Source organism: Trachurus trachurus (genome assembly GCF_905171665.1).
Source record: "Trachurus trachurus genome assembly, chromosome: 9".
Taxonomy (NCBI): domain Eukaryota; kingdom Metazoa; phylum Chordata; class Actinopteri; order Carangiformes; family Carangidae; genus Trachurus; species Trachurus trachurus.
This window is the reverse complement of record NC_139895.1, coordinates 29,853,115-29,877,144: the sequence shown is the minus strand read 5'-3', so window position 1 is coordinate 29,877,144 and position 24,030 is coordinate 29,853,115. Positions and strand designations below refer to the sequence as shown.

At 43.8% G+C, this 24,030-nt stretch overlaps 2 protein-coding genes across 2 annotated transcripts in view; both read right to left on the bottom strand.

The window, feature by feature from the left end:
• Positions 1-3,045: 3,045 nt before the first annotated feature.
• On the bottom strand, positions 3,046-5,450 carry tbx16 (T-box transcription factor 16; the record flags this gene model as incomplete). Its single annotated transcript, XM_083978206.1, has 8 exons — positions 5,299-5,450; positions 5,081-5,183; positions 4,530-4,694; positions 4,252-4,398; positions 4,085-4,155; positions 3,888-3,976; positions 3,579-3,792; positions 3,046-3,487 (listed from the first exon to the last, which is right to left on the bottom strand). Exons 1-8 carry the CDS (start codon positions 5,415-5,417, stop codon positions 3,046-3,048), a joined length of 1,350 nt encoding a protein of 449 aa, XP_083834332.1. The 5' UTR covers positions 5,418-5,450.
• A 4,373-nt stretch (positions 5,451-9,823) lies between these two features.
• The window catches only part of cabin1 (calcineurin binding protein 1), a 42,071-nt gene continuing 27,864 nt past the window's right edge, over positions 9,824-24,030 (bottom strand). The window contains exons 32-39 of the mRNA XM_083979361.1: positions 23,362-23,525; positions 23,172-23,268; positions 22,368-23,057; positions 19,693-19,767; positions 15,043-15,286; positions 12,163-12,363; positions 11,872-12,074; positions 9,824-11,739 (exon numbers count right to left, since the gene is read on the bottom strand). Coding sequence (XP_083835487.1) covers positions 11,596-11,739; positions 11,872-12,074; positions 12,163-12,363; positions 15,043-15,286; positions 19,693-19,767; positions 22,368-23,057; positions 23,172-23,268; positions 23,362-23,525 — 1,818 coding nt within the window. The 3' untranslated portion in view covers positions 9,824-11,595. The remainder of the gene's footprint in view (positions 11,740-11,871; positions 12,075-12,162; positions 12,364-15,042; positions 15,287-19,692; positions 19,768-22,367; positions 23,058-23,171; positions 23,269-23,361; positions 23,526-24,030) is intronic.

Sequence of the window (24,030 nt, the reverse complement as noted above, 5' to 3'; positions counted from 1 at the left end):
ATCACTCATTGATGTGCAGCTATGCAGATTAAGCCCAGAGGAGTTGTGGACATGCGTGTCGAGGGAATTTTACTAAGTGCTCGTTTTCATTCTCTTTTCTCCTGCTGCATAGGAGGGGAGGACAATGTCTAAATTCCAGCAATGAGTCAATAAAGAACAAAGGGAGTCACGTGACTCAAAAGCACTTCTTTTCCATAGTGTGTATTTGCTCCATATGTTATCATACATACAGTATGCAATATGTTTTCATCACCATGTGATCAACTGATCAGAAGAAACTATAACTTCTGTCAAAAAGCTCAGAATGCATTTTATCCATTGCATTATAAGTTCCTCAAGTAAAGCATCACTAAATACGCTCATTTGTTCAAAATACTGTGATCAAAAAAGTATTTTTCAGCTCTGAATTATACCCTGAAGGATACTTCACTTCAGATGTTTCATTTAATGTTTCACTTGTCAGTTTTCATCGGAGTGAGTTCCTTCATTATGCTTTGTGTCCTCCGAGTACAGCTCTACTTTAAATTATTCAGCAGCTGTATAACCAATTCCACAGCTGTCCATTTCATATCTTTATTACACTTGTCACACCATATTAATGTATATAACTTAACTAGGTGGTGCGAATACTCACAATACACCATACAATGTAATACAGACACAATAAGCTTCACTCTTACGATCAAATATACCAAAAGTAATCATGAATAAATAAAACGTGTAAAAGGAAAATCAAAATGAAATAATTCAGCCAAGAATATCAACTGAAACTTTCCTCTGGAGTACTAAAACAAAATGAATGATATGACTGGGTAATATTTATGGAGAGGTCTGAACATGACATTTCAAAAAAAGTTACGATCTTGCCCTTTAGATATTTGTTATCACTCATTTAAAGGGCAAGATCGTAACTTTACATTTCCAGTCACCCCCCAATGATGATGAGATTCCATTAAGTACAGTTACAGGCAATTATATATTTCCCCCCAAAAGCATCATCACTTTAATAGTTCTGTTTTGTCACCTGCTTCAAGTGAGTTCAAACTCAAACCTCTATTCTCTATTGCACTGAGACAAATATTACCACTTGTTTTTGCATGTCTGTAAATACAGATTATATGCGTATGGGAAGTGGTGACAAAGTCCCTCATGTATTACAGTGTAAGATAGTAAACACTGTCCTCTGGCCAAAGCTCTTTTACCAGGATTGTATTTCCCCATTTCTTCATGATATGATTTTTACTGCCTCAGTTTAATTTTAAGAACCAACCTCTGGGATATAACACCCCCTCCCTCTCAACCAGCCATAGAGAGTCCTGCATGGATACCTCTGCTCCTATGCTCATTATAATGAATAAATGAAGTGTGTGCAGAGCTGGGGAAGTCTGGGACTGGACACACTGGTTCAAGAAGCCTCCAAACTAATGAATCACACTGAAACAAATCCACTCCAGAATTGTTCCTGAGGGATGACCTCCCCGTCCCCGTCCCCCTCCCCCCTCCTCCTGCCCCTTCCTCCCCCACCCCCCACCCCCTGGACTTTACAACAGTCATTAGCAGCTCATATCCACCCGGGGCGGAGGCGATGGGCACAGTCTGTGTTTTTCAGTGGTGAAAAGGAGCCAACAGCCCCCGTTTTCATGCTTTTTAAGGCTCATTGAGATGGAGAACGAGAGTCGTGCAATGCTTTATGATGTTGGTGGGTAAACCTCAGCAGGTGAGCTGGAGTCACAGTAATACAATGCCTTTAATGCATGCTGGGCCTGTCGAAACTACTCATTAGATCGACAATGAGGAAATACAAACAAACGCCACCAAAGGATGTGCTGCTTATCAGAGGTGGCCAGGGTACAACGCACACACGTGTACTCACAGACAACACTTCCACAATACACTCACTCACTCACTCACACACTGCAGGATGTGGATTGGGCAAAAATCAAAATTATAGGCAGGTATTTGAAACTTGGTGGCTGGCACAGCTAAGGTAGCCCACTACGTGGATTTAAGATAAGTAAAGATATTAAGACCTGGGATGTAATGGTTCTGTTTTCTTTGTCTCTTAAAGAAATGAGAATCACAACTTGTATTGAAAGATAATGAGTAAGAAGGAAAACCACCTTTAAACCATCCAGTCCTGTTATAAGTTCTACCCTTTCCAGTGTATCTTGTATTTCATTACTGTCTGGCCCCATATATCTGATTTAACACACACACACACACACACACACACACACACACACACACACACACACACACACACACACACACACACACACACACACACACACACACACACACACACACACACACACACACACACACCCACACACATCCTTGTAAATCTATCTTTGTGAGGACATGTCAATAATGTAGCCTATTCCCTAGCCCCTTACCCTAACCTTAACCATCCTAAACAAATGTCTAACCTTAACCATTACTCTAAACCTAATTTAAACCTAATTATAACCTAACGTCTTAACCCTCAAACAGCCCTTGGAAAAAGTGAGGACCGGCCAAAATGTCCTCACTTCCCAAAAATGTCCTCACTCTGTTGGTTAAAAACTCGTTCCGGTCCTCACAACGTAGCATGTACAAGAACACACACACTCAGAGAAGAGTTACATTACTTTCAGGCTTTTATTCTTAGATCACATCACAGTTTGAAGACAAATATAAATTGCACACTTATGTTTTATTCTTCCCTTTTTTTTTCTTTTTCTTTTCTTTTTTTTTTTACAAAAATAATATTTACACTGGAACATGGGATGAAATACAAAATAAATAGACAATTAATAAAACAATCTCTCAGTGTGGCGCGAATAACTGGAGTCTGAATCCTGCCAGTTTGAACAGAAAACAGAGACAGGCTCCTTGTAGCTACTTTGTTTTTCATCTTTCAGTTGTTCTCTTCTTGTGGCCGGCCTCTGGCCCTCAGCCGGGTCTGGACATGCAGGATCAGCAGCCTGGTATCAGCATCAGCATCAGCATCAGCATCAGTTAGAGTCACTCTCAGCTCTCAGTCAGTTCACACTGAAGATCCCTTCACCAGCACGAATAAGAGAACAGTGGGTACTGGCTCCACTCAGCCACGTTGCCATGGTGATAGCCGTGGTGCACAGCTTGTGTGGTGTAGTCGGCGGTCAGATGGTGTGGAGGGGGGTACTGGGCGGGGCCGGGGCCGCTCCACTGGCCCAGCGGCTGCTCGGCGCCGTAGGGGCTGTAGATGTGGTGGCCGATGACGCCCGGCTTGCTGGCCGGGGCCATGGTCATGTTGAGGACCCCGGTGTAGTCCTGAGGGCCGGGGTGGTGCTGGGGGCCACAGGGGGATGGGCCGCCGGCCTCGTGCGTACGGGGCTTTGAGGAGTCGTGGTCGGGGACGGTCGCCACATCAGGGACTCTGGACTCGAAGCTGCTGCGTCCCGAACTGCTGTTGCTGCTGCCGATGCTGGAGGACGGAGAGGGAGACTTCCCATACTCATGGAACCTGAGGAGGAAGAAGGAAGGTGGTCAGCGCTTTGGTTGTCAGGATATCTTAAGACGATTCTCTGAAATGTTACATAATCATCAGTATTCACCTGTAGGGCTGGTAGGAAGCTGGAGCAGGAACAAGCTGCTCTGCGTTGTACATATCTCTGGTGTCTGGCCCGGCAGGTGATTCAGTCCTCACTCTGTGCTCCCTCTCGGCAGCCCACGGGGAGTAGCGCTCCTCTTTGACGCCATCGGCCTCTTTCCTTTTAGGCAGCTCTCCTTCCTCTCCGTCATAACTCTCGTACGATGACTGGCAGAAATCTGGGGAGACAGAAATCATCAGATAAACTTAGGGAAACAGGACAAGAGAGTAAAAACAAAACGTCAACAGGCAGAGGAGGGAATGGAGTCTGTACCTTGTGGGCTGTCGTCCTCAGAATCCCTGTTCATCATGTCTGACATCTTTGCTCGCTTCTCAAGGCAGGCTGGGTTCTTGTTTGTACGCCTGTAGAGAAACATGAGGTCAATCAAAACTTTATTCCACACAGAAGGGGAAACTGAACGTTGTGGGCCCTCTGCAGCCGTGGAGCCATGTAACTGCTGTGATACCAACCTCTTCTTAGTAGTGCCTTCATCCCGGAAACCCTTGGCAAATGGGTTGTGATCGATCTTCAGCTTTGTAATCTGCAAGGGTGAGAGTTTAGGGAGTTGAGTTAAAATCTCAGTAGTGTGTGCCATGCTACCAGCAGCTGGTGTTGGTTTAAAGTGTTGTGAACGGACCTTGGTGTTCTGGTAGGCGGTGACCGCTGTGAATGAAGTCTCAGGGAAGGTGAAGGTCTGGAAAACACTCCAGCGGACGCTGAAGAGGTCGTCTGCCTGGACGATGTGGAAGCGCGGGTGGTACCGATGCATGGAGTGCAAAATGATCTGCAGAGGGAAAGAGAGTTGTTAATTCTGGGTAATGCATTTCAAACACTTGACGCACGCAGCCAAAGTGTCCAGTTAATTATCCAACACCCTTCAAAAAAGTGGATGTCATTTCAAGCGCTCTCACTTACATGGCCGTGCTGGTCGAGTGTATTGTTGGTGAGCTTGAGCTTGAGGAAGGAGACGGACTGCTTCATCCAGTGGCTCCCCGGGGCGGGGGAGTCTGGGTGGAGGTAGGTCCTGCAGGGAGGCTGGGGCTCCGCTTTTCCTGCCACCTCCCATTTCTCTTTATTCCACTGTAGGAAGGAGACAGGTAGTCAGTCAGTCAGTCTGTCTGTCACAGAGCAAGGTGATTTACAGAGTCGGGAGTAGATAGAGTGGAGAGTGATGGCTGTGCCAGCACCACCCACAGAGATAGGGGGTAGTACAGTGGACTCCCAGCAGGGGATAGAAAAACAGGAAGAGATAGCAGCCTTTGATGTACAATGTCAGGAGAGAGGAGGGGGGGTGTTAAACTGGGGGTGTCTTGTCTGGAGATAGTGGTAACCACTCTGGGATATCTACAGCCAAAGCCATGATGGTTGTGAGTCAAGGATACTTTTTTTGTGTTGGAAATTATTCTCAGGTAAAAACTACTGAGTCAGCATTATCCAGAGTGAAGGATAAAGTGCTGCTGTCCTACCTTATACCTGAAGCCATCCTCAGGAACCATGTCAACCAGCAGGATGTACTTGGCACATGGAATAAGGCCAGAGAGATTCACTTTACAGTGTGGAAACATCCTCCTACAAAATATGAAGGAAAACACATCAGTGTGTAAGAAGGACATGCAGACATGAACTCAGGGCACAACTCTAAAAAAAAAAAGTGCATTAAATCTACATATTTATGTCGTCTTACCTTCCTGGTTTAGTGATGATCATCTCTGTTCCTATTTCATGAAAGGTCTTCCAGAGTTCAGGGTCCTCCAGAGTCAGCCTGATGTTACCCTGGAGATAAGCATCTGGACCCGCAGCCATGGAGGAAGGAGGAGGGCCGTTGAAATTGGGCTTCAAGTCTAGAACATGATAAGATTCATCAGCAATGCTCCACCAAAAATGACAGATAAAGAATGCTGTGACACGATAGACAAGATTAAAAAAAGAAAATAAATAAAAGACAAACCAGTTTGGAAACTGGAGTGACTAGTTGAAAAGCTCTGTGTGAATCTAAAAGGAGTCAGCACTCACCTCTGATTGACTGCATTCTTCAGGTTCAGGAGTAGCACAGGAAATGTTTGAAAGGGTTCATGCACTGGGGGCGAGTAAGAAATCCAAGTAACAGTGAAATCCAAAGTGTTTCTTAAGCTCTGCTCTCCCTCCTTTGTGTGTAAAAAAAAACAAAAGCCCAACAGATATCCAGCAGCGCGGGAGGTCAGAAGCTTAGTCAGTCTTGTTGCAGCAGGTAATTCAAAGATCTTGAGTCCTGCAGGACGGGGTGACCATGACTTTTAAGGGTAGCCCCGGAGTGGGTGGGGTCAAGGGAACCATTCCCAGGCTTTGAAGTGGCACAATCATGAGTCAATGTTCCACTGTGATTGGAGGGTGCTGGAAATCAAAGAGACTTAACAGAGCGTTGATACCATCCCCACAGGAAGGGCCACGGAGGAAATGCATCTTTATTAACTGCTAAGAGACTTTAAAACAAATATGGACGGACTTCTCCACTGCGGATCAGGGCTCGCAGCGGCACCACAGTCTGTGTAAATATCATTCACACAGATATAACCACACACGAAAATGTCATTTAGTGTGTTTGTGCAATGTAGTAAATACCCAGTGTGATTCATTTGACACAGCAGAGACAACTGCAGTGGAGGGTAGATTTAAATGGTTTGTGTTTGCACCACAGTAGTTTTCAACGGATTTCTTACATGTTATTCTCACATTTATCACTGTACATATAATGTATTAACCCGTGATTTAAAAAAAAAACAAACAATAGAAATGTGTCATTTTTATGTGATTGCCTTCATCCATTTCAAAATTCTCAGCTTTCTCCGTGACAGAAATTACACAGTGGGTGGGAAACACTGTGTAAACCCATAATGGTGATAATGATGATAACACGCACTCTTTCCACAGGTAACTTTTACCTGGGGGCATCGTCTGCAGGGCCGAAGGACTGCAGTCAGTGGTGGGGGGTGGGGTTGTGTATTGGGGTGTCTAGACAGGCCCCTGCTCTGATAGATAATCTCATTAAGCCAGTTTCCCTTGAAGGAGCTAGTTTCTGCATGTGGAGAAAGCCTCGTGTATGGCCAGGCAATTAACAGCCAGTTAGCACCACAAGCCCAAGTCAGCCTTGAATGGGACAGGAGGGGTCTGAGAATAAAAAACACCCCACCCTGCCTCCCACCATCCCACATCCAGCCAGAACCCACGGGCGTCAGTATTCATGGGCCCGTCTCGGCCTGCGGCGTGCCATGTTACCACAGGCAAAACATATGCTAAACACTGACAACATTAGCATAGAGGGAGAAAAAAACAAAACAATAACCAAAGCAGAGTTCCTGTCTACTTTCCACTGACATGAACATTTGAATTGAGGAGACTTTCACATGTCATTCAAGCCGTTTCCTAGCACAGACCCACCACTTCCATTTCCACTTCTCATTGTATGCTCATGTCTGTGTGCTGCATACACTGCCCTCTGTGAGCTCAGCTCTCTAGTACAAACACAAAGGCTTGTTTTGCTATTGTGTGATTGTATGGAAAGCAAACTAAAACCAGTGTATAATGCATAGTGTGGAATTTTAAAAGCCATGTTTGCCGCATTAGAAACCCCCACGGTGCTCAGTATAGAATCAGCACTTAAGTGTGCATAAAGATTTTTACTGCAAGAAAGTCTTTCCTGTGAATATATTGACTGGCTTCTTTGTGTCAAGTCGATGTTAAATAAAATGGTTGGTAACATTGTGGCTGTAATGATGCACTTAAAGAGCTTGGTGCTATCATTTTAGAAGGTTAAATGCCGGATGATGCAGCTCCCTCCCTCCATCCACTCTTCTTCCTCCCCCTGTGGAACGTGGTGGCACAACATTGGCCTTGAGGAAGTGTGATGTGTTTTTATCCTCCTTATGTGAAACCAGTTGTTGTGGAGGAGTTATTAATCACAGGTTCAGTGTTGCTGTCCTCACTTACCCGTGTGGGGGATCGCCTCAAACTGTTTCATGGGTCAACAGAGCTCACACAACTTTTTTTCTTTCTTAAGAGCAAGATGGCACGAGAAATGAAAAAAGATTGTGTTGATAAATCCTCTGCAGGTCGCCTCTGCTCTGGCAGTGGGAGAAAAAAAAAAGTGTGTCAGTGTGAGAGCTGAGGTGTACATTTCAGCAGCAGCAGTGTCAATCCCATTACACACCGGGTCTGGAGGTGACAGGTGTGACTGGTAAAAGGACTTGGGACATGGCCCGGGGACAAAGTCCTGGGATGTAGAGGGATGACAGTGAGCAATGTCTTATGTTAAAGCCAGTCAGGATGACACATCTGGAGGTTGTGTGGAGAAAACTGACAGAGAGTGGAGTTGCTTACTGATATTTACCTCGTGTGAACGTTCAGGGCTGATTGTAATGATCAGACACAAGAAACAAAACACATACTGATCAGTTTCCTTCAGTTATGTAACTCTGCTGACATCTCCTGCTTCGTTCCACTGGTGCTCTCCTTCCACGGTGATGTTCAAACCTCCCAGGTGTCAGTCTTTGGCCATTTGCTTTAACTGCACAGATCCCCTTGTGCTCAACAGTTAACAGCTGCCAATATACAGCCAGAGCCCAGGGATCAGACGGCTCTCCAGCAGCCCAATAAAGAGCCCCTGGAGTGGACTGACGAGAAATCTCACACCTTTCGCTCACATTAGCCATGCAGCATGCCCTTTTGATGCTTAATTGGCCACTTTGAGGGGTTTGTAGAGATAGCAACCCCATGGCTGGAAACAACGTGATGTCACAGGAGACTGAACAATCTCACACGGCAAGAGAGCAGGTCGATTTTAGTTTTACTTTGTATACTTAAAAATACTGCTGCATACAAATAAGATGACACCAGGCCTATATCTATCCTATATTTGTCTATTTTCTTACTAATGAGTCTGATTTCATTAGGTATAGCTCAGTGCATCATTTATAATTTGTAGAAAATATGAAAAATAAGAATATAACAAAAAGGAAGCTGAAATGAGAAGTCTTGTCTGGCCTCCCTGTCCCCATCCCAGAGTGACTGTGATCTCACATGCAGCGACTAGGGGCCGGGTGAGCTCACATTTGGTCGCCCGCATAGGAAAACAAACCTCAAATCTAGCTTGCCTGGCAAAGGGGGCAAATGACAACTTCACAGCACTTCATAAGAAACTCCTGGAAGTTGCTAATGAAGACTAATGACTTCCCTCGTGTCGGAGACTTCACACCAGAGTGTACAAGCCCTTTGAGCACAAAGTCAATGTGGTCAGCAGGGTGGTCTGGCTACAGGACCAGAGACTCCACTGGAAACATGGTGACTCCAACCAGAGGCTTTTCATCATCTTACGCCTGGAGTTCAAAATAATTGAAAAAGGATAGAGATTATATTAAGTCTCTTTTTGAATTGTTTAAGGCTTTGTCAAAGCTTAAATCATCATTCTTTTATTTTGACAGTATGGACATTTGTTCAGTGTTTCACAATCAGGATTTAAAAAATGCCCTTTACTGAATATGTGTAAATAACACACTCAGTAAATTAATGTAAATAACATTTCATTTCATGTTTAATGTTTTTGCCACATGCAAGATGAGAAAAAATGCAGTTGTATGTTTTTATTATCAACTCTTATGATGCAGAGGACAAGCTGCATAGATATATATATGTGTGTGTGTGTGTGTGTATGCATGTGCTGCCTTCTGGCTAGTTTTTTCAAAAAATAGAATTTGATTTCCTTGATTAAATGAAGGAAAATCAGTCAATACAGTAAAATGTGATTGGTGTGACAGGTGAGCAGTGACACTGTTAAATAACAGAGAAATGTTTTCATTCAGAGTGAAAATGTCTAAAGAAACACTCCAGCTCTACAACACTGGTTCCTGTCGTGTTTATAAAAGCATCGCTGTCAGACTGGAGCTTTAAACTGTGACTAAAGAAACTGACTTAAATTGTTCAAACTAGCAGTAAATCCTCAGCCATGTCTGCACTGAGTAAAGCAATGCACTTGGTTTTTTAGGTTCCTGAACACAACACAGGTAACAAGTGTCTGTGCTTCATATGGACACACAACACATCTGTATCCAATGAGGCTGCAAACATGCAACAAGGTATTATGAGTGTTTACAGGATATGAAAACTTCCTGTAAGTGCAAGATAGTTAAGCATGTTCTGGTATCCCTGGAGACGTAATGTGTTGATTTTGCAGCATCAGTGTTGAATTGTGTGTTCTTATAATAACCCATAGTTATAGCAATAACTGACGGTGCTATCAAACCTCTCAGACCTCGCTGTTCTTCTGCTAACGGTTCAGACACACAATAAACAAAAGCGCTTTTATCTGATGCGAGGACCCCTGAGGGTTCATGTTTGAAGTAGGACACAGAACAAATATGTTTCTCAAATATATTTTTGGTTTGACATCTATAATGCATTCAGTCCAGACATAGAGAACAGTTCTCCTCCAGCAGCCAGGGGAGCCGGGCTGAGCTGAAGCCTTTCACCCCGATTCCTCTTTAGCTGTGGTACATTCCCAAAAGCTCAGCAGAACAATAGAAAACCATCTTACAGCAAAGGAGAAACAAAGAGAACTAAAAAATAAGGAAAATAAATACAAAACATTTTTAATCAAGGGTGATAGTTTACAATTATTTGTGTCTTTTTTTAAATTATCTTTAGACATCTTTCAAGAAACATAATCAGTAAATATCTTTCTTTTTTTATATAGAAAACAATCTGTAAAAAACATTCTATTGTCTTCCTCTGAGTTAAGCTAGAATTGTGACAAATTTACCAAAATGGTTTTGAATGGAAAGGCATCTGTATTAGAAAGTCCTCTGCGCCATGCATTTCAATTCCACTGAAGCCAGGAAAGATCACGGAAAGTGTCTTGTTAACGGTGAGTCGTTTCCTGAGTTGATTGGAATCAAAGCGACCCTCACCTTAATGTTTACACTCTCACACATGCACACACTTCTCCAGCTTAATACTCAACCCATTAAAGCCAAACACATTGGAAAGATATTTGGATCATGATATGTACAAAAGCTAAATTTCTAATAACCGAAGCCCCCAAATTTCTGTATCATTCAGATCAGTGCTGGTGACAGGACGTCTTCCTGGTAAGAACTGTTCCTCTTAGCTACAAATGCACGCAAAAACCGAAGAAAAATATATAGGACAATTATTATTACAAGAAATACATTGAGTACAAAAATAGCACAAAGTTAAGTGCTGACTGAATAACATCCCAAATGTTAAGTGTAAACATTTCCAATCTGCTACAGGCTGTGAGGCCGTGTGCGACCGGCGGCCACATGGACGAACCTCGATTGCAGCCGATTGTCCTTATACCACGTCATGTTGGTTCAAATATCTCATGTATCAAGGTAACGTGCCTTGCAGGTGAAAATCTCATGCCGAAGGAAAAGATGGAAGCGGAGGACAGCAGGTTCATGCTGTTCAGCGTCAGTCCAGACTGAGGCACCTCAGATTGGCCAGTTTCTCGGGGGAAGGGGGAAGGGGGTTTAGCTGCAGCGTCGAGATAAAAGTTTCCACACAACACTGAAAAAGATGCATAAACACAGGACTGGTTCTGGTTGGCTGTAAAAAGGCGGACAGACAGTCTTTCTGGCCAAATCCAGTGTACAGTTGGGTGCACGCAAGCTCAATAAGCCGATGTGTGATATGCATAAAATGGCACATTACAGACATGCTGTGAGACTAAAGCCATCATGGTCTGTCATGCACACCATCACTGTTGACGAGCACAGCAACACAGTGACATGACAGGCAATGACAATACTGCATTTTATTCAATTTAGGAGTGTTTCTACTTTGTAATGCACGTGAGGGAACAAAAGCATCAACAAAGACGGCTGCAGAGACATGTACCATTCCTTTTTTTTTTCTGTAAAGACGGGCACAGGGATTGGCAGAGTCAGGCCAGGTAGTGAGTAGAGTTCAGTGTGAGTGTGCACACCGGCTCTCAGATGTCCATGTAATCGTCCTCCTCGTCCGACTCGCTCTCCAGAGACGACTCCTGGCTGGACGTCTCCTGCACCTCCAGCGCCGGCTGACTCAGAGTGTCCTTTTTGACTGTGGCTGCGGACTGAGACGACAGGATGACGTTCTGTACAGGAGCAGACAGCAGGGGGCACTGTTTAGAGTGCTGGACAGTTCAAACACATGAAGTTCTGTGCTGCACGGTTAGTTACACACTCACTCACTCACAGGCATTGGCGTTTAGAGGCAGACTGCGTACCTTAAGTCTTTGTTTGGTTTCCTCTGAGATGCTGCCTTTGGGTGAGAGAAGTGTGGGCGTCGGAGGCGTTACTGTGATTTCTGGTGGGAACTTAGTGACTGTGGAAGGGATGAAAAGCTTTGGCATGTTGGCTGGAACGCGGGAGCGTATTCGGCTGGGGTCTGGAAGCTTCGACTGTTCATTGCTGGCATACTGCTGCTGGTCTGAGAGAGGAGAATATAAATATTTAAAAACCTTTTCAAAGCAGATCAAGTCTCTTTGCTGTCACACCTTGGACACAAAGGGTCTGACCTGGGCACGGTTGTGCGGTGCTACATGTGGCAGTTTCCTCCTGGAACCATCCTGCTGCTGCTGCTGCTGCTGCTGCTGCTGCTGCTGCTGCTGCTGCCGCTGCCTCTTGCCCTTGAGAAACAGTGGCAAGTTTCATCTGCTGACAAAGGTGTGACTCCTGCTGTCTGTATGAAAGTCCCTCCGACAGCTCCTCCCGCTCCTCTGTGGGCAAAAATGATACAACAAAATACATGTTACCAACATTGATACTGAGCTGCCCAGGTATTTTGGTGATTTTGTAAATACAGAAATAAACACAATTAATTCAGTTCAGTTTGATTTTTGTGTCATGGAACAACATTTCTATGCATTTTGTCTGTGGGACCTGATTAACAAAAGACATTTAAGACATTCAGCCTTGATTCTCAGTATTAAAGTTGAATACAACCTCTGACTTTAACTGAATCAAGATGTTTGAACTGTGTTCATGGATAGGACACCATACAAAAAAAAATCTCAATATATTTCTACAAGTGAATGTCCAATGTACACAAGTCACTGTGTACACCCACGTAAGACATAACCACCGAGGACACACTGTTTTCCAGGACACAGTAGAGGTTACAGTATTTTATGTAAGAATATAATAGAAATACATCCTGCACATCATTTTCAAGTCACTATCGAATTAATTTACAGGTCAGTGTTTGTGTTGCTGCCATGTGAAATAACTGCAGCTCAGAGTGACACAGAAAAAACAAAAATGATCTAATACTCTTCCAGGCTACTCCATTAATGTTGCCAAGGAAACCATTACATAACAGACATTGGTGCAGTATTGCTTGATGTTAACCTGTGTGTACGTGTATGCGCGTGTGTGTATGCAAACTTGCTTCAGCATATTTCTTCACAGATCCACACAAATTCAAATAATTGACGTAATGAGTGAGTATGGATTAAAAAAAAAAAACTTTTTTCTTCATCCGACGGGTTCAGTGAATTTACCACAGTGTGGATGTAAGGAGGAGATAAAATTGACTTTTCTCAAAGCTGAAATTATGCTCAGTTCTGTTCTGACTTCCCAATTAAGAACAAAAACAAGGCTCTGCAACGTTGCTGTGCTCTGACAGCTAATTCATTAAAGGTTTGGACTTTCCACCCTCGTATAGCCTGATATAAATTCTGCTCAAGAGGAAGCTGAGCCACAAACCAAACCATGAAACTAAAGTAACTCTGGTAATAAATTATAATGAGACATTCGTTTGTATTGTGGGATCTGTCCACAGAAAGCAGCCTCACACACTCACTGATTTCAAGAGATTATGTCAACGTGAGGACAATCATTGCTTCAATCTAATCAAAAATAAACACATAATCTTGTTTCCTGCCACAGACAGAAACATCTTGTTCTTCTTATCCATAAAATAATCATCAAGAGGCCAATCACTCATCACACCTGTCACTAAATTGCAAGTATATTTTTTGTAAGACGGTTCTGCCTGATTTTAAGAGTTCAAGTTAAGGCCTCATAGCAATTATTTGGGTCCAAACTCAATCTAAAAGGAACAGCTGTGTCAAGTTCGTCGGCTACAAAACATCTGGAGAAATCAAAGTGGTAAAATTAAGCTACGGGTTCAGAGACTGCAGTAAAAAGCCAATGTCCATTAACTGAAAATGGACAAAAACAGAAGAGGCATCTGGACGAGAGCCAAATGCAATGGCTCCACTTACTGAGCACTTAGCTGACAGAAAAGAAATGAAAGCTGCCTCGACAACAACAGCAGGACTGACTTCAGTGTCTCTTTGTCCAATAGCCACAGTGACCTCATACAGGAAACAAAATAATCATGAAAACATCATAAATATCAATTCAATCTAATGACAAGAAAGAAGTGGTAGAAATACTAGAGTGGAACACAGGATAGTGAATGACTGAGATTCAGGCTCTGTGACTGAGCTGGTGGTTTAATGTTTCCATTTTAAACCTTAGAGAATATCAGAGGGACTATTTCTCTGCAGAATATTCATTACGAGCATCAGCAGTGATTGTGCCAAACCCCTCCAGAAGCTCATGTGGGCAGAAAAAGAGTCACAATCTGGTGGACACTGATTTCTAAAACTCTTGTTGGGGGACTGTCAAAACCCAAAAGGCAGAATATAACAAGGCCAGAGTCTGCTGTTATGTAATAGATCCATAGAAGTCCACAGGCGCCCCCTGCTGGTCCCCTGAGCCATCAGGACCACTGCACACTAAACTGACAACCTCAGCAGCAGTTCATTTTAAACACAAAGAGCATTCCAGTTTTTAAAATCAGTGTAGCATTAGAGGAGGCAGTAACTATTGTTAGGTGTGTGAGGATTTAATTGTGGCAAAAAAACACTTACAACTCTGGAAAAAATAAAGAGACCACTCCAAAATGTTAATAAATCAGCTTCTCTATATGTATGGCAGCCATCGATTCCAATGTCTATTGAACTCCAACACAAGCACATGTCACTCTACTGAGCTGATCACCTGAACCAAATCATGGTTTGGGATTATTCCACCAATTTTGATTTCTAAACTCTTCCTAAGTTTAAAAAGTAGTGTTGTGTTGTTTTAAAATGAATATGAACTTGTTTTATTTGCATTATACAAGGTCTGAAAACACCAGAACTTTTTTGTTATTTTGACCTGTTGGCATTTTCTGCAAATAAATGCTCTAAATGACAATATTTTTATTTCAAATTTGGGAGAAATTTTGTCAGTAGGTTACAGAATGAAACAAGTGGGTATGGAGTACAAGTGTTCACTTTACCCAAACACATAGCTATGAATAGTAAAACCAGAGGAACTGATCATTTTGAAGTGGTGTCATCTGTATATAGTGCTGAGAAAGAAGGTGTGAATGCAGGCCGTACCTGTGTGTGGTAGGAAGGCCATGGCTGCAGCCGGGTGGCCGGCTGGTCTCTGGAAGCTGGAGGCTTGAGGTCTGGACAGCTTGCTCAGGGGCTCGTACAGCACTTTGGCTTGGCCGTCCGGGCTGGACAACGGGTGGCAGGTGGAGTGGCTGAGCAGGACGGGCGTCTGCAGGGAGGCTGGGAAGAAGATGTCTCGGTGCTCCTTGGTGTACTTCAGTGCGGTCGGGGCGTCGCCTGTAGACTGCTGGAGACAGAAGGACAGTGCTGGGTGTGAGGAGGTGGGACTGACCTTGGGGATCCATCTGCGGCCAGAACCATCCTCAGGTAGATCTCTGACAAGTACACATCCTCTTCCACACAGAATAAATCTGGTTTGAGACTCAGCGCCAAAAAACAAAAACGGAGTCTTTTCACTTTTCAAACAACGCACATCAGCAGCATTAGCCTCGGCTCTTGCGTTAAGTACGGATATCCTTCAGAGAGGTTCGATGCCGGTCCCCCAGGGGGGTCGGAGGCTTACTTGTGTACAGGACTGTGTGTGTTGGGTGCTGGCGAGGAGCACGGCTCTACACCACATCAAATCCCTCTGAGCCACTTTCCTGGGTGTCCTTTTGAGGACCACTTATAAACACAAGAGCTGCACAAACAACCTGTGACAACAGCCGCCCTGCTCCCACGGCCGCTGTCATGGCAACAGAGGAGCACAGTTAAAAGAAGTGAATACACCTTCTCTAGTTTTCAGTTCAAAATGGATGAAAAGTTGGATGGAAACTCGTCCTTTCAGCCTTAAAATCCAGCTCTTCCAGTCTTATTTATCAACTGAGGGGAAATGTATTGAGCTCAAGACATAATGAATTTTATATGAAGTCAAAGGCGACACATAACTGCATCAGTGCAATTATATAGATATATTAAAAAATAAAATGACTTCATATTTTCCATACAGACTTTTGAGATCAAATTTCAAAAGCCTTGAGGCAGCGTTCAGGAGAACATTACAGTCCTGTCATGACAAGCAGCCTCTGACAGATGTAGTATGTCAGTACCAGATACTCTGGCACTAACACAGCTCTCACACAGGTTTTTTTCTCAGGTTCTCTCTGCAGGGAGCTGAAGTTAAATTGTGCTCTGATGAAACTCCCCGTGGGATTAACGCCGCCGAGCGCACGCAAATCAAACAAACAAGAGTAACCTTCCGAAACCTCAGTCGGCAGCGGATCATTCGGTCCAACAAGGAGCTTCACAGCAGCTTGGAGCATGAACCGGCTCCAGAGCAGCTCTCTGATGATTCACATCTCATGAATTATACATCACCGACAAAGACACCAACAAGTCAGCGGGACCGTGTGCATTAAGACTCACACTGTACCTGGGGATAAAGCAGCACATGGCACGCAGCCGGTCTTCAGGGTCTTTAAGTTGCTCAATGAGAGGTGTGAGTGGGCTGCTGGCAGCCAACCGGAGGCACAATGTGAATTGAAAGACGCTTCTTTGCAATTATCCAGATTGGGCTTTAAATCAGATTAGAGCAGCTGTAGATGCCGTGTACAGGTTGGGTCATCTTTCCAACACAATTGAAAGACCGGCCAACCGAACATTTTAATTAAATTGCCTGCCCAAAGGGAACCGACACTGGAGCTGTTTGTGGAGCAGAAATTCATATCGAAGAATGAGACCTTAATAATATTGTTCCAACTCTGCTGATATACAGAGGGCAGACTGCCCTCTCAGTGTTTTAATGAAGTACCTCCAGTAAAAAAAAAAAAAATATATATATATACACATATATATATTTATTTTTTTCCAGACCTTGGCTGCTTGACAGTAACAAAGAGCACAGGTCAATTAGCCCAAACATTATTCTTCTCTCCTGATGTGGCATCAAACAGCACCCAGAGCACAACACAGCTGATTTTCCGCCTCAGCACTCGACAGCCTCATCTCGCTCTGCGCTTGTGGGGGCTCCAAGGAATGTGTGAATCTGTAAGAATTTTTTATGACCACGAACTGAGAACGCCAACGTGCCTGCTCACATTTCCTACTACTGTATATATACAAGTGTAACCAAACGCAAACCATGACATGAGCCTGTGGTGGCACAGTAATTACACTAAAGCAGCAGTTCAATTAGACTGCAGAGTGAGCTTGTGTATGGAGGCACCCTGTTAGAATACAGACCAAGATAAATATCAAATGAACAATGATGCTACTGACTGAAATAACTGCAGTGAAGTCATATTTATCCATCCATGTTGATAAGTAGAAGTTATTTCTGTCAAAATCTTTCCCGGCTTAGCTATTTGTGAATTGATTGCTTGGTGACACTTATTTCTATTTAAGTGTCTTGAATTTCTGTCTGACTGCAGAAAGTGTTTAACTCTAAATGGGAGTTAAATGCAGTTTCATTTGAAACAAAACAACACAAACCCTAAGAGTCGTTTTAAGTTAAACTAGATTGTCGTTCTAACCAGGTTTTTACACATTTGAGAAATGTGGCTCGTAGCTCTGTGTCTCATCCACGCCATTATCTCCATGTGGCGTGTTTATTCATGACAATTAGACAAATGAATGAGAAGACGAAACGAACAAAGGAGACAAAAGAATCATGCGGAAAATAAGATGATATGACAAGTGAACAAGAAAAAGGGATTTATTTTGCCCATAGCTACGTCTCATGAGCCTGAGGTTTCGGGGAACATCACCGTGACAACAGGATGTGGGCAGAGAAACCCTTGATGACTGTGTGGGCAGGGGGGGGGAGTCACCGACACAGGATGAAGCAGCGCAATTAGAGATTTGATGACAAATATGAAGACAAAGCCCACGCTGAACTGAATTACATTTACTACAGTTAGACACACTTACTTTGTGTTTTTTAGATATTTACAATCCGTCATTTTGCCCAAAATATCTGTGCAAATGAGCTGCATGCATACCAGTGCTCAGTTATAAAAATGATGACAAGTTTGGCAACTGGCATGTGAGGCTGAAGAGACAACAGGGTGCATTCACATCACGCTTTGGGCTATATTTAGTACTGGCAGGCTGGAGTAGGACAGACATGAATAAGTCTGGGAATTACCAAGTTACTCATTGGTTTGGCACATGTTACTACAGATGCTGCATGTCACTTTCCCACATACGACAGAACATCTACGCTTTAGCTGGTTTTAATGAGTAGCATTTAACCTACTTGGATTGGCAGATGGGTGGGATTACATGAGGACAATTCAGTGTAACAGTCAGTTACACAGCGGTAACATGTCGTATTACACTTAGACAAAATCTATGCTCGATTTGTTGGAATAAATGAAACCCAGCGTCTGTGTTCACCTCTGAGGGATCCTCATTATAAAGGGGGTTTGTTTACCTCTCCCCGTCTGAGACATCACCATCAGAGAAGTTTTCTTGTGTTAGCTTTTCTGTTCAGAGTTCAAATTGTCGGCTTAACCTTATTATACAGTAATATGCTAACGGACCAGATCATGTTAAAGTTAAATGGTCACAACTGACTGGAGGATTTTGTCATTTACCTCTTTCGACAGGGATGCTTCCTGTGTTTTAATAAACTCAACACACAACATGCCCTTTTTGCTGTAGCGCTCCATGGGAAACAAAGTATACAACGACATCCTGCCCTTTTCATCATATCACAACGCACACAACAGTACACCCCAACCATCCATCAATATTGCTTATCTGTGCAGGGTCACATGAGGCTGCAGCCAATACTGATACCGACATAGTGTCGGCCCTAGTCTGCACGTCTTTGGACTTTGGACCGTGGGAGGCGGCCGGACTACACTGAGACAACCCACGTAGGCACAGTGAGAACCAAACTCTACACAAAGTCAGGGATCGAATCCAGAACGTTCCTGCTGTGCAGTGCTAACCACTGCACCACCGTGTCGGCCCATCCTACCTAGTAGTTATATTTAATGGATCATTTTATCTTGGTTGGCCAAGTATAGATTCTTCATGCTGGAGACCAGACATTTTAAATAATGAGTCCTGAGTGCATCAGTTTAGTTCGAAGATGGTTTCAGCTTATCAGAAATGATCTTTACCAGCTGCGATCAATAACTTTATTGTAATGATAATTCCACAAGGACTTTTTTTCCCCCTCTTGGCATCGGTTTCAAGTCAAATATTGCTGTTGTATCATGAAGCCTTAAAGGGATAGTTCAACATTTTGGCAAATTGGCCCATTGCCATAATCAACTCTGTCTGGTAACGTTCTGTTATTATCTCATATTGTGGTGAATGTGCAGGTCACAACTTGTCCACCAGAGCGTTTTGGAGTTGTTGGATTGTGTATTTGATGAGTTTGATGAGGGAAACAAATAAATCCCATGAGCCTCCGTAGTGTAGCTCTGAGCAGCTCGCGGCTCTGCTCCGCCGTTCTAAAAATAGCTTGCACCGACAAATAAAGGTAACAAACAAACTATAGGAATTATGGCAATGGGCCAATTTGCCAAAATGTTGAACTAACCCTTTAAATAGCTGAAGATTTACATTGCAAATCTGCTCCCATTACATGAGTGATAAAACATAAGTGGCATCAACTTGGATAAAAAAAGAGGTATACAGGGAATAATCATTGAACTGTAAATACATAAATGCACAGGAGGGAGACAGACATTGCCTTACCTGTCTTTGGGCAGAAGTGGCCAACTGTACCTGGCAGAACTTCACAGCTTGCTCCAAAGCTACATCCTCATCAACCTGGAGAGAGAACATGCAGAACACAAGGGCATTAAGGCACAGCAACATAATTATCCTCATATGCCTGTGGGTTATATAACCCACAGCCTTCAATATTTTCACAATCTTTTATTTCAGAAAAAAAAAACTCAATCAACACTGGTGCAGCACGTGTGCAGCTGCAAATTGATCACACGTTTCTAAGGCGACCTCGCCTATGATATATACCATGTTACATCCCCACGCTGCTGCCATACCAACAACAAATTCTTCCGATTCTGTCTGAGAGCAAGTGGGATTTTCCTCCGAGCCTCTCCCTCTGATCGTAGCAGCAGTGAAGAAAGACTCACATTAAGGCCCCTGTTCAATGAGTGGGTGTGTGAGTGCTGGCGAGCTGAGCTACGGCACAACATTGTACATTTAGCAGTAATCTTGTTCACACAGCTGTTATGTTCTCTCCAGCAGCTTGTTGTGTGCAGCGGTTCAGGGACCCCCACAGGGAGGGGTTTTACAGCAGCCTCATTCCACATTTCACATTATTCCGATTGTTAAATGGACTGAGTCAAGCTTGGGTGCGTCACAGAGGACGGCCCCTCTGCTTTCAGCTCATTCTAACCCACTGCAAACTTTCCCTTTCAACCCCCCCCCCCCACACACACACACACACTTGCCCATGGTGTTTTCTAAATGTCACATAGTGATTACAATACAACAGGACATCTCCATCACATCTCTCTCTAAAATGGAACCACTCACAGGACAGGGCACACTGCATTCAATAGTATTTTGTATTTGAATTAGTTTTTCTCGTTAGTCCCAAAAAAGGGGCTCAGTTTGGAGGACAAACGTGATTTTTCAGAGATGGAGGAGCTGCTTTGCTGTCATTAACACCCCCGAGTGATTTGAACACATGCTGAGGCGATGCTTTGGGCCATAAAAATGCGGGAAGGGCTGGTGGCGCGATGATATGCAATTGAGCTTCTTTATGGATAAAACTGAGTAGCTTTTATGCTTCACTTCAGGTCGAAAATACTGGCAATGATGATGGCAGGAAATGCTGTGTCTATGTAGAACACACAATTTAGTGGCTCCTTGAATTTTTTTTTTTTACCACGTTAACAGAGATGTGAAATAAAGAAAAACATCAGACTGCATAGACATAAACAAAAAAATGAAAATGATGCATGGTACAGATTTAAGGTGCAATGTGTGTGCAGCTGTGCAATGCAACCGACCACAAAACCACAAAGCATCTGCTGTTTGTGCAAGTAGATGCACACACACACACACACACGCACACCGAAGATGCTTCTGGAAGATGTCCAAACATATTAATTGCATAACTCATCTGGTTGTACAGTAGGAATCATGTCAGGGCTTATTCTGGTTACTCTATCTCAGGGTGCGCCTGGGAAAATATTCACTTTGCTTTCTCTTGAAGAACACAGAAAAACAACTTAACCCAAGTACCTAAAAAAAACAAAACAACTGCTGCCCAATCTCTTTGGATTTCTCCTCCTCTGCTGTCCCTCGCCTACCGCCCTCCCACTCCAACTACAGCTCTTTGGCATTACACAGCCAGTGACATTGCAGCTTCTCTAGGGCCAGCATTGATCTTCAGCTCAATATGGCTATACAAGCTGATGTGGGCTGCTGTGCAACTACATCATCAGTGCCAGAGAAACCACTGAAGTTGGACTTCATTTCAACAACTGAGGAACTTTTGCTGTGGAGAAACTTCTTTGACAATTCCTTCACAGGAAAAGGTTAATGTAATGATTTTCGACCAACCTCTTCCTGCCTCGTCTTTAAACTATGGGCAGTAGTACATCATTAGAAAATGTATAATATGAAATGTATAATATAAAGTTTTCAAAACATATATGCTTAGAAGATATAAGGCCTAAAACTTTGCAATAATCTTATAATACAGATTGTGTCAGACCTTTGCCCCTGCAATGGCACTATGCCACTACACATTTTTACTCTTTGGCACCAGATCTCACCATTACATTAACAGGGCTTTCACCGTTTCATTTGGGAGCAAAAACTGGCTGACATCGACACTAAAATGATTCAGCACTTGCTTTTGAATTAAATCTCTGTGCCAATAACTGCAATTTCTAAATTACGTGACTGCAGTGGTTAGATGCATAAAGTTCACAAGCTCAATTTAATGAATCAACTGTGACTGATCCACTGCTCCTCACTTATCTGCAACAAGATTTAAAAAACTATTATTTATCTTTAAAATACCCAGTAGGGGCTGCATTTAGAGTCAGCAACTTGTTTCACAACTACCAGCAGAGACCAAAGTCACAGAGGTCGAATGTGGGTTACTGACAGTCAAAGCAAAACCACATTATTTGTGCTGGATGTGCGGCTGTGTTTGAAAGAGGGAAAGTCCCTTTTCTACAGTGGGTGTTGTGTTTCTAATTCAGTTAGAAAAGGGGTTTCTCAAGTCAAAATTATTTTAGGCGGGCTCATGACAAGCATGTATGACTTTGCAAAAAAACAACACTATATTGTATTGGCAGCACATATATTTAAAACAATATTGTTATGTGTATGCAGACAGCACATATGCCCCATCTGGTGTGACACATCTTGAAGAAGTATACCTGTTTTATGAGCATATACGTCTCTGACATGATCTTCTCAATGCGTGCCAGGTCGTAGGTCATGACTTTCTGGCCTTGCTGCCACACCCTGTAGGCATCAAGCAGGAGGGTTTTTCCGGACTCGATGTCCTCCAGAAGCTTCCTTTTCCTGTTTGGCCTTCGTAGTAAACCCTGATCAGCCCCGCTCGCTGCCAGACTGACTTTAGGGGCTGATGCTTGAGGCTGCTGCTGCTGCCTGGAACTGATACTTAGCTCCTCCAGAGATAACTCTGCTGTCCGGCTGCTGTCAGTCACTTTTGGCTGAGGCTCCGCGGCGGCGCTCAGGGAAGTCTCAGCCTCCGTTTGGTTGCCCTGAGAATCTGTGGTAATAGAGGGCTTCCTCCAGTGGCTGGTGTCCAGCTCCATGGGTTCCTCTGGCCCCGTTTTGTGCTCCTCGCTCCCTGCAGTCTCAACCTTCCCAGGGTAGCCCTCCTGAACCTTACTCCCTTTATCTGTGGATGGTAGTGGTGTGGTGAGCTGTGCCTGTGAGGCCTCCCTGGGTCCTGCGTCGGTGGCGCAGACTCCCTCGGTGAGCCCAGGCTTCTTTGGCAGTGCATGCTTGCTGTCCTCTGAACTGGGCCTGTTGGATGTGTCAGTTGTGGTCATCTCCCCCATTGAGGACGCAGGCGCTTTGAGAAGCTGCTCAGACACCTGAAAGAGAACAGAACCTGTCAAAACATGAAGTGGGTGCATGCCAGACGTCTAACACACTGAGCGCTGCTCGGCTCTTAGTGTGCGTGTCTACAACGAGTTGTGTTTCCTTACCCCAGTGAGACTGTTCAGATTGTCCTCCAGGACTTTTACAGTGAGGAAAAATGCTCTCTTGGCCAGAACCTGGCGATCAACATCCCGTAAATACTTCCTTCATGGATGAGAAAGAAGCGAGGTGAGAAGTCATGGAACAAATGCATAATACGGAACAGAAACAGCAGTATCATGCGACACTGGTCCTTACTTTCCCTGGTCAGGGGTTCTCTGCAGCATGAAAGAGACTTTCAGCAGAGTGTCGTGATCCTTAAGCTGAGACAGCACCTCCAGCAAGAGAACAATGGATCGGTTCATATGAGATGCAAAACTTCCTGGGCGATCAATCTCATCTACTGGAATACGCCAGATGCCCTGGAAAAGTTGAGGGGGAAAATAAGGAAGAAGGACAATTAGGAGTTAGACTGTGCAACCAACACATAGGAAAAATGTATTTTCTAAAAACTGCGGTTCAAACACTGGTTCAAAACATGGTACTACAGTTACAAATCTCAACTGGACAAGAAGGCCAAACGGAGGAACAGTCCAGTTACCTGGTTACACATACAACAAAGAGCAAAAAAGCCAATGTGTTCATTCCTGAACGTTTACATTTTCATTGCTATGCTCTGTTGCTACGCTAAGCTTTCGAAGGCATATGGAGGGGATGCCACACAGAAACAATAAGACAAACAAACAAAACAGAAAGAAAAATAAGTAGAGAAATTAGTGTGAGTTTCATGGCATTCAAAGCAGAGATCCCTAATGAGGGTATGGAGAGGCTGCAAGAGAGATCTCGCGAACTGGCTGGCCATGTAGGAGGTGGGAAAGGAGGGAGGGATGGGGGGGGCGTGGGGTTCTCTCTGGGCACACATGATAG